We start from the raw sequence: 11,411 nt of genomic DNA, 5'->3' as shown, positions 1-11,411 counted from the left end.
CCCCTGTCCTTTACCTTCCCCTCTCCCCTTCCCTCACCTCCCCTCCCATCTACTTTCCATTTTCCTTTCCCCTCTCATTTCCCCCCTCCTTTCCCCTCTCCTTTCCCCTGTCCTTTACCTTCCCCTCTCCCCTTCCCTCACCTCCCCTCCCATCTACTTTCCTTTCCTTTCTTTGTTTCTTTCACCTTACTGGGTTATTTCAAATGACTTGCCCTCAGGTTCTGAAATAATATCTCCTTATTGAATTATCTCATTTGATTTCTGAATTGTTTTTCTGAATTCTTTTATTATTTATCAGTGTTCTCTTGTATCTCACTGAGTATATTTAAATTGTTATTTTAAATTATTTGTAGGCATTTCACACATTTCTTATACGTTGGAATCTCTTGCTGGAGAATTATTGATACTCTAAGTTGTCATGTTTCCTTGCTTTTTCATGTTTCTTGTGTCCTTATGTTGGCATCTGCACATCTGCTGTAACAGTTGCTTTTCCTAATTTTTTGGATTGGCTTTCATAGGGGAAGATTTTTTTTTTCTGTAGATTTATCTATAGTGTTGGTTGAGTAGGGCACTTTAGCTTTGATTCTGGGTTCATGTAGTAGTATAGTCTCCCTGGCATTTCTTTGGCTATAATCAGTATCCTTGGTGTCTGTGATTTTATTAGTGGTTTAGGCTGTGGCTGTTAACTGAGGCTGTGGTGAGGCTTTGCTGGCAATGGGGACATCAGGCAGGTCAATCCTCAGGCCCCAGTGGTGGTGGTAGCAGGCCGAGTGTTCCTGTCCTTAGGCCCCTGACCAGTGTACATAGGCAGTGGTGTTAGCAGGTCTAGGCGGGCCAATTTTTAGGTCTCTAGGTGGCTTGCCTGGGTACTGACAGTGTCAGCAGTGTGCTGGGCAGGTGGGTGGGACCTTGGAGCCCTGGGGAGCATATGTGGTGTCAGTGATGCCAGTCGCTTTCCCAGGTGGCATGCACTGGTGCTAGTAGTGACAGCAATAGGATGGGTGGGTCAGTATATCGGTACCCAGGTGGCACATGTGGGTAGGCATTGGTGGTGGTAGTGGTACCAGGTGATGTTGGCTTGCCCACAGGCCCCTTAATGATGTACACAGGTGCAGGTTGTGGTGGGTGCCTGTGTTCTTAATGCCATTGTGAAGCCACATGCTATATATTTTGTTCTTTCTATCTCTGAAATATTTTTTGTTGGCAAAGGAAAAATAAACATCATATTTCAGTCATTGTTGTTTCGAAGGTTTCATTATTCATAACTGAAGCTAACCCTAACTGATTCCACATGGGAGAGGAAAGGAAGGGAAGAAGCAGCCAGCTGTATGTCTGAGTCACTTGTTACTCAAGGATTGTATTTTCATATACCTCACTTGGGCCTTTACTTTCTCAACTTATTTCAACAGCATGTTGCAATTTACAAAGTATATTTGTATGTATTATCTAATTTGATTCTTTCAGCATCTATTAGTTGATGAGGACAGGGAATATGGTCCCATTTTAGAGGTAAGAAAAGTAAACCTAAAATGGTACAATGATCACAATAAACAGTCAAAAAGTTAGTGGGAAAGGTAGGAAGAAGCTCTATTCTTCTGCCCCAAATCCAATATATTATCCTTTGTTATAAACAGTGTTTTAAAAATTCATCTATCATTGATAAAATTTTCTGTAGAATGGTGGGATAAGGTACATTAAGGGGAGCTACAGTAGATCCTGATTATTTTATTTGTCTTTCCAGCCAAAGGGTTGAATCATGTTTAAGAAGGTCAACAGGATTGAGCCCAAGAGGAACAAGACAAGAAAACCAAAAAAGCTTAATCCATGGATTTCACACATCTCCTGCCACCAACGCTATGTCACCTTCCTTACTGGCTGCTATAGTTGCCTCTGGAAATTCAGAAAATGGGAAAAAACTAAAGTTGGATTTTGTTGCTGCAGTTGGGTATGGACTGATAAGGAGCTGGACCACATTTTCTCAGATGTGGGGAGCATAGACTGGCCCCTGGCCCCATGGGGGCTCTTTACAGTCTCCGGGACTGGGGATGCTAGGGCTCCATTTCTTCCATAAAAGTACTGCACCAATGTTAGACTTATTAAAACATGTACTTGCTTTCTTCATTTTCTTTCACTTTTATTCTTCACTTTTCCTTACTATCTCTCTGTCATCCATTTATTCATTAATTCCCTTTTGCATTTATTCATTCAGTAAATCTTGAAGAAAAAGTGAGGTTGGGTACAATTAGATATTTTTGTCTAGGGATTATGGGGATGCGTTAATTGTAATTTGCTCTCCTCTGTGAATTTCTCTTCTCAGGAGAAAAAAATAGCAAGTGGGCAACAAGGTGCTCCTGTATTATTGGTCAAGCTAGTGCCTGATTTTCCCAAAGGAAGAGCTCTAGTAAGCCTGAGTGGTGGCATGTGGCCTAGCCTCTTCTAGGCCATCTTTCTATTTGTAAGCCATATGTTGGGACCCTTTGGTGAGCAACATGGTATAAGAGATTAAATGATCAGCACATTGAAATGAGAAAAGAAGAGCGAAATCATGTACCTTTACTTATTTGTAAATGTGGTCCAGCTAGGGTCCTAGAATCAGACCAATTAAATCATGAGTTTCTTATACCTGGGGTGGGGAACACAAGGAAAGGGGTAGGAAATGGGAAGTTTCCCTGGAGTAGGCAGGAATGTTCTTCTGTCCCCTATATCTTTCCTGCCCAGATATTTGGCCTCTATGCTAGTCACTGGAGATAATACGAGTGCTTCATGCATGGTTCCAGCTCTCAAGGAATTCAATCTGCTGTGGGGAAAGATAAGTACACACACATACACAATCTCCATATAGTAAGAGAAGTGCTGTAACTGTATGTGCATGTGCACAGGCAGGTACCAAGGGAGGGCCAAAGATCACTATTTTAGAAGGTGACGGGTGATTAAGAATTGGATAGGTAGAGAATTGGGGATAGTAAAGAATTGACATTGGAGGAGGAACCAAAGGGCATAATGAGTTTGGAGATTGGTATAGGTTTATTTTAGTTGAAGGAGAGGATATGAATGAAGTGAGGGGAAAAGAAGCTAGAGAGGGAGATGGGTCCAGTGTTGTGTGGTTTTAAGAATTTGACCTCTGCCATGTGGGGAATAGAGAATCCCCAAAGACTTTAAGTTGGTGATGTAGTCTGAGCTGTGTTTTGAATGATTATTTGATTGTGTGGAGGACATATTACTGGAAGGGACAAAACTAACACAGGGAGACTTCTTTGCCTTCAAAGAGAAAGCAGTACCTCCTCCATAATGATAACCTCCATTTTGGCTTTGAGCTTACACAGATCTGGGTTCTAGTCCTGCTGCTGCCACTTCTTAGCTGCATGATCTTGAGTCAATTATTTTACCTCTCTGAGCTTTCTTCTGCAAAAAATTAGTTAATGCCTAACTCATATGGCTCTAATGAGAAATAAATCAAATGAAGGTAGCTTGTAAAATTCCTAGCATTTTACTAGAACAAATAGGTACTTAAAAAAAAATTCATTCTTTAACTCTGATTCCTCTTTTCTTCTCCAGTGGGGTAGATTGATGACTAAATGAACTGATTAATGATGAATGAATTAATTACTCAATAAATTAATCACTAAAGAAAACGTGGTAACTGGAGAGGCAGATAAATTCAACGGATGATTGTCTAGAGTCAGCTACATTCAAGAAACTATGCTATGTATTGGTAATGCAGAGATGTTCCCTTTCCTCAAAGAGGAAGCAGTGTAGCATCAGATAAAACATATAAATGTGTAATTCCAGTTCAGTGTAAGAAAGATTATAGATAGATTTATACAGGATTTGGTAGGGGTAAAAAGAAGAGCGTGATCACTCCAGCCTCAGGAGGGTAATACATGGCAGTTGCAACTATGATGACCTTTGGCAAGTGTATATAGAAACTGCTGAGGTAGCAAGGATAAATGGAGCTAAGTTAGATTTCTTTTTTCTCTTCCTAGAAAGAGCAATTATTTTGCCCGTGCCTGATAATTTCATTTGTCTTATCTGTGATGTTGCTGTTCCTGTGGTTAGAAACATCCAACGAATACTTTAACTTTGACTGGTGAGTTTCATTTTTTGTACTTTCATTTGTATAAGGGCATTTTGGTCTGATAGCCACCTGGATTCTACCTCAGGTTGAAAAGATCTGGTGACATAGTAGGGAAGGCAGACAAAACTGGGCTTTCCTCAGCTTATGGGTGAAAGACCTGCCTTTGGGGCTGGGGTAGGATGCTTAGCACCCTAACCTGTTGCACTTTCTTCCACTGTGCTCAGTTTCACACTTAGACCAAACATGGCTCAGTGGGAAGCTTCATGCTTCCAATGTCCACAGTCCTTCTACTCAGATAATGTTTGCCTGGTATCTTTTCTTTAGTCTCTTTGTCTGAGTTACTGATACCTAAACTAGTTGGTCTTCATGATCTCTGCCTCTGAACCCTGCCTTCTCTGCTGCTTCTATACCCTCTTCCTTCCCATATTGTTCCTAAGGGGCTTCCTAGGATTCTGAACACAGTGACAGGTATTCCTTCCAACACCCTTTCATGGCTAAACTCCTACTCCGGGACTGTCCCCACCCTTTTAGTTTTTCTGGCTTGATGTCTTCTAACCTTCCTGCAAATCTTACTTGTTATTTGGTATTTGGGGGAAAAAAATTTGTTCAGATATGGGGCTTTTAAAAATGGAATACAGTTATATTTTCCTTTATAGAAGTAAAACATGGTTTGTTATTTTATGTGTAAAATACAAAATGTTAGAAAATATGGCATATGTTTATTCTCATTCTTGAGAGATAATCACTTGGTATATTTTTCTATGCTTATTTTTATATTATTATGCTCATATCGTATACCTAATTTTACTTTTCATTTTTGCTTAAAATAACTGTAAGCATTTAAACAACATTTTAAAGCTCCTAATGAATATCATTTAAAATGGTTTAAAAATATTTCATGACAGATGCTATAATACACTTAGCCATTTAATTATTAGGCATTATAAGTGTGTCCAGTTTTCTTGTTTTTATAAACTAGTAATGCAGAGAAATCTTTGTATTCTGACTAATGTTCCTAGAATAGATTCCCACAAGAGGCATTATTGAGTCAAGAAGAATAAACATTGTGAAAATGTATTATGCCCCAAAATTAGCCAGGCATGGTGGTGTGTGCCTGTAGTCCCAGCTACTTAGGAGGCTGAGGTGGGAGGATCTCTTGGGCCCAAGAGGCCCTCTGCACTCCAGTCTGGGTGACAGAGCCAGACCTTGTCTCAAAAAAAAAAAAAAAAAAAAGAAAGAAATCATTATGTCTATTGCCATAGTACTTTCTCAAAATGTTATAGCAATTTCTGTTTAAAATAGAGCTATATGACAGTCAACATTAAATAGTCTAATATTATGAAAGTTTTTTCTTGATGAAATTTTTTTGTTTTAATTTGAATAATTTAATTTCAGAACAAGTTTATTTAACTAATTTCTTTCCTTTTAAAATTTATTTTCCTCTGCCTACTTATCCATTGGGGGTTATCAGTTAGCCTTCTCATTGGTTCATCTGCAATTTTATTTATGGGCCAGTTTCTGAATTATTCCACAGAACTTGTATTTCAGTTTAAAATATAATTACTATTAGATAATTCATTTCTTTATATTTATAAATTTTAAAATACCAGCTCTGAGATCCATAGTTGACAAGGTTTATGCAAAGTCTAATATCCAAATCTTTCTGCCTCTCTCCCCACCACTTGAGTGGTATCAAAGACCTGGGGCTTACCACAAGACAGCAAAAATAGTGTGGTAGTGGTAAGAGGAAACTCTGGTTATCAAAATGACACTGGTCACTCTGGTCATTATTACTTCCATTACACAATGCCTCAGTTGAGCACTTGTCCCTAGCCACTTTTTGGAATTGCTCTTCCAGGCATTCTACAGAAATATTCCTCACAACAGGCTTTTACATTGACCACAAGCATGGCTTGGAACCCTCACCATTGTTCCCAAGACTGAGATGCCAACTGGCCAGCTTCCATGATCTTCCTTGCAGCCATTTCCCATTTGTGATCCTCTTCTGCCAGGATGTAGCATGTAAGTTAGTCACAAGTCTGAGTACCAATGAAGTCTTTGATCCTAGTGCAAAGTTGCAGCATAGTCTTTAATTTTCTTCATACGTTTTTAACTTGAAGACTATTTTGTATAATAACTAATATAGCTATACTAGCTTTGCATGGTTTATCTTTTCCATCCTTTTTTTTCCAATGTTTCTATATCTCATGTTTTGGAAGTTTCGCTTATAAATAGCATATGGTTCAGTTTCTCAAATTCAGTTTGGCAATACTTTATGTTCCAAATTAAAAAAAATCTCTGAACTAATATAATCGCTAATATATTTTATTTGAGCTTACATTCATAATCTTTCAAATGCTATTGTCATATCAGTTCTGTGTTCTTTTTTTTTTTTTTTTTTTGAGGCAAGGTCTTGCTCTTGCTCTGTTGCCCAAGCTGAGTACAGTGGCGTGATTTTGGCTCATTGCAGCCTCTGCCTCCCAAGTTTGAGCGATCCTCCCACTTCAACCTCCCAGGTAGCTAGGACTACAGGTGCAAGCCACCACACCCAGCTGATTTTTGTATTTTTTGTGAAGACAGGGTTTCCCCATGTTGCCCAGGCTGGTCTCAAACTCCAGAGCTCAAGTGATTTGCCTGCCTCGACCTCCCAAATTGCTGGGATTACAGGTGTGGGCCAACACACCCAGCCCTGCTTTTTCTTTTCTTTCCCCTCTTTTCTTGCCTTATTTTATATTAAGTATTTTTTATTACTTCATTTTTTCCTCTATCAACTTAGAGGATATACCCATATTTTCTCTCCTACTCACTCTTGCTTTTTTGTAACTACCCTGGAAATTACAACATGGAATCTTGACTCACTAAAGTTTTATATTAATTAGATTTTAACATTTTTTCTGGACAATACAAGGATCTTGAAACACCTTAACTTCATTTACCTCCTTCTGACTTATAAGCCATTCTCATCATGTATTTTAATCCTACATAATTTTCTAACCACATATGACATTATTGTTGTTTTGTATAGCTCATATTCATTTAGATTAACCTACATATTTACTTTTTTTAATTGCTCTTCATTTCATCATGCACCTCTGATCTTTCATCTAGAATCTTTTTTTCCCTGTGTAACAAATAACCCCTAGGTGTCCCATAGAAGGTGACTTTGTTAGGAAGAGGAGAGGCCTGAGCTGTGCACGCCATCAAGCCGGTACCTAGAGGGAGCAGACTAATAATGTCTGTTCACACATTTAGATGCTTCAAAGCTAGGATTCATTCCCCCACAAATCACAAACTGGAAAAGTTTGTGCTTACTTCTAGGAAGTAACCCTGAAAGGTTCCAAATCAAAGTGTATTGCATTTATAAGATTACCTTCTCACCTGTAGACTTATGAAGTTTACGAGCTTCCTGTACCTCAGCCAATTCTTCTAGAGAAAAATTACCTCAAAGGCCACACTGTCTCTGGATTTCCTTCCTTTTTTGGATCTTGGCTCCATAGTTCTTTACTGTCTGGTAGATGTCTGATGCCTTCATTTAGGTTTTTCGAAACATTTTGTCTAGCTTTTCTAGTTGTTCCCCTTAGCTAGAGAGAGCAGAATTTTCTGGTAGGGTAACTGTAACTTCCCTCTTTCCCCCTCTATGTGTTGTCTCTCTCTTTCTCACTATGTGACTGTTCCTAAGGCTTCTACCATCCATGTGTCTTTTTTTTTCTCATCTACAGTTACTGTCAGCTGACAGTTGGTGATGCTGATATAAAACATTGTAATATGTATTACGGAAAGGTGCAAGAAAGTTGCATCTTACAGCTGTGAGAGGCAGGGAAGGAGTCCTTGAAGTTTTCTTTAAACATTGTGACAGAAACTTTTAGATGAGTAGGTTGCATTGACTAGGCTGCCCCAAAAAATCTGTCTTGGTTGAGTGAGTAGGCCTACATCCAAAATGGAGGTGTGATTATACTGCTAGAGGGTTATAACATAATGGTCCAGAGCAGAGAGACAACTGCTTAAAAATACTAAGTTAGAAGAAGCCTAAATTGGACACATTCATGTTGAGTAAGCCTACTGCATAGTCATCAGCATTGTATATTCCCAGCATAAAGAAGTGATGGCCAAGAAAGATTTCCTTTTTCAATTCCCACTGATGTTCAGGCAGTCACATAAGCAAACTCCTTCTCACTCTTTTCACTCCCTTTTTTCACACCACTACCACCAAGAGTAAGTATAGTGACTGGGATAGGAAGGAGTAGAAGAGGGAGAGAGAGAAAAACCAGTTCTTTTTTAGCCTATAATCCATAGCTGGGGGGTGAGAACTTCACCTGAGTTTGGTGAGAGGGCATTGAAGTAAACCAAACTAATAGTAATACTTATATATGATCGGATATCCCAAAGAAAACCTTTTAGGTTGAAAGGGATTAAAATAAAATATCAATATGGCCAGTAAAATGATGAGAAGAAGAATACCATGAAATGACAAACCTTAAGTTTTCCTTATTACATCGAAAGCAAAGTCAATATCATGATTTGGTTAAACTGATTAATTCTTTGGCTACCTCTAGAGTGCTATTAAGGCCAAATTTCAAGTTTTTTTATTTCAAAAAATTTTTTTTCAAAATCTCTGTTTCATTGTTTTGTTAACCACCTTTGCTTGGGTTAAAACATCCTACTCTTGTTTCATGGATGTGAATCCTTGCTTTACATCACGGAAGATCTTAAATATATTTTTATTTATTTATTTATTTATTTATTTAGTGGATTTTTTTCTGATTGTTCTATTAATTATGTTTTCTTGGGTCAAAGTTTTTCTATTTGTTGGCTTCATGGGTTTCATTTGTTGACATCCCTTACATGTTTTCTGATTCTTGATTGTTAGCTCATCTTCTACAGAGTACTTTTCCCAGTGTCTTGATCTGGGATACCTTTTGACAGCAAGGCTGTCTACCTGTTTACTTGTTCTTAGCATATCTAAGGTCCTTGTGCAAGGAGAATTTCCTTTCTAATTCCTATTAATGTAGTTGTATGTTCACTAACCTATAGTTTGCATCTTAAAAAATAAAATTTCTCCAGGTTTTGTATGGAGAGGAGGTAATTTCTGTCTTCTTGAGATGAAGATTTGAATTTCTTTGATGTGTAATACCTAGACCAAGCATAAAAGTGTTTCTCCTAACAAATCATTAACAATTTTCTCTCATATGCTACTTTGGGAACACAAAAATTGGGCTTTTTTTTAATAGAAAAAGTCTCATTTGGAAATTTTTTTTTTATTTTATTTTATTGCATTTTAGGTTTTGGGGTACACATGAAGAACATGCAAGATTGTTGCATAGGTACACACATGGCAGCGTGATTTGCTGCCTTCCTCCCCTTCACCTATATCTGGCATTTCTCCCCGTGCTATCTCTCCCCAACTCCCCACCCCCGACTGTCCCTCCCCTATTTCCCCCCAACAGACACCAGCGTGTGATGCTCCCCTCCCTGTGTCCATGTGTTCTCATTGTTCAACACCCACCTATGAGTGAGAACGTGTGGTGTTTCATCTTCTGTTCTTGTGTCAGTTTGCTGAGAATGATGGTTTCCAGCTTCATCCATGTCCCTACAAAGGACACAAACTCATCATTTTTGATGGCTGCATAATATTCCATGGTGTATATTTGCCACATTTTCCCTGTCCAGTCTGTCATCGATGGGCATTTGGGTTGGTTCTAGGTCTTTGCTATTGTAAACAGTGCTGCAATGAACATTCATGTTCCTGTGTCCTTATAGTAGAACAATTTATAATCCTTTGGATATATACCCAGTAATGGGATTGCTGGGTCAAATGCAATTTCTATTTCTAGGTCCTTGAAGAATCGCCACACTGTCTTCCACAATGGTTGAACTAATTGACACTCCCACCAACAGTGTAAAAATGTTCTTATTTCTCCACATCCTCTCCAGCATCTGTTGTCTCCAGATATTTTAATGATGGCCATTCTAACTGGCGTGAGATGGTATCTCAATGTAGTTTTTATTTGCATGTCTCTAATGACCAGTGCTGATGAGCATTTTTTCATATGTTTGTTGGCCTCATATATGTCTTCTTTTGTAAAGTGTCTGTTCATATCCTTTGCCCACTTTTGAATGGGCTTGTTTGTTTTTTTCTTGTAAATCTGTTTTAGCTCTTTATAGATTCTGGATATCAGCCCTTTGTCAGATGGGTAGACTGCAAAAATTTTTTCCCATTCTGTTGGTTGCTGTCTTCACTCTAATGACTGTTTCTTTTGCCATGCAGAAGCTGTGGAGTTTAATTAGGTCCCATTTGTCTATTGTGGCTTTTGTTGCCAATGCTTTTGGTGTTTTGGTCATGAAGTCCTTGCCTACGCCTATGTCCTGAATGGTTTTGCCTAGATTTGCTTCTTGGGTTTTTATGGTGTTAGGTCTTATGTTTAAGTCTTTAATCCATCTGGAGTTAATTTTAGTGTAAGGTGTCAGGGAGGGATCCAGTTTCTGCCTTCTGCACATGGCTAGCCAGTTTTCCCAGCACCATTTATTAAACAGGGAATCCTTTCCCCATTGCTTGTTTTTGTCAGGTTTGTCAAAGATCACATGGTTGTAGATATGTTGTGTTGCCTCCGAGGCCTCTGTTCTGTTCCATTGGTCTATATCTCTTTTTTGGTACCACTACCATGCTGTTTTGATTACTGTAGCCTTGTAGTATAGTTTGAAGTCCAGTAGTGTGATGGCTCCTGCTTTGTTCTTTTTGCTTAGAATTGACTTGGCTATGCGGGCTGTCTTTTGGTTCCATATGAAGTTTAAGGTGTTTTTTTCCACTTTTGTGAAGAAGGTCATTGGTAGCTTGATGGGGATAGCGTTGAATCTGTAAATTACTTAGGGGAGTATGGCCATTTTCACAATATTGATTCTTCCTAACCATGAACATGGAATGTTTCTCCATCTGTCTTTGTCCTCTCTTATTTTGTTGAGCAGTGGCTTGTAGTTCTCCTTGAAGAGGTCCTTTACATTCTTTGTTAGTTATATTCCTAGGTATTTTATTCTCTTTGTAGCAATTGTGAATGGCAGTTTGTTCTTGATTAGGCTCTCTTTAAGTCTGTTATTGGTGTATAGGAATGCTTGTGTTTTTTGCACATTGATTTTGTATCCTGAGACTTTGCTGAACTTGCTTATCAGTTTCAGGAGATTTGGGGCTGAGATAATGGGGTCTTCTAGATATACAATCATGTCGTCTGCAAATAGAGACAATTTGACTTCCTCCTTTCCTATTTGAATACCCTTTATTTCTTTTTCTTGCCTCATTGCTCTGGCTAGAACTTCCAATACTATATTGAATAGGAGTGGTGAGAGA

At 38.6% G+C, this 11,411-nt stretch overlaps 1 protein-coding gene across 1 annotated transcript in view; it reads left to right on the top strand.

Annotated features, from left to right (window-relative positions):
- Nucleotides 1-11,411, top strand: part of GDPD4 (glycerophosphodiester phosphodiesterase domain containing 4) — a 92,595-nt gene that overhangs the window by 13,206 nt on the left and 67,978 nt on the right. The window contains exons 2-3 of the mRNA XM_017533059.2: nucleotides 1,742-1,945; nucleotides 3,984-4,087. Of these exons, the coding sequence (XP_017388548.1) occupies nucleotides 1,757-1,945; nucleotides 3,984-4,087 (293 nt within the window). The 5' untranslated portion in view covers nucleotides 1,742-1,756. The remainder of the gene's footprint in view (nucleotides 1-1,741; nucleotides 1,946-3,983; nucleotides 4,088-11,411) is intronic.

This window comes from Cebus imitator, unplaced genomic scaffold (assembly GCF_001604975.1).
Source record: "Cebus imitator isolate Cc_AM_T3 unplaced genomic scaffold, Cebus_imitator-1.0 Scaffold79, whole genome shotgun sequence".
NCBI lineage: Eukaryota > Metazoa > Chordata > Mammalia > Primates > Cebidae > Cebus > Cebus imitator.
Note: the sequence above shows the minus strand (reverse complement) of the source record. Positions and strands in the feature narration are given on the sequence as shown.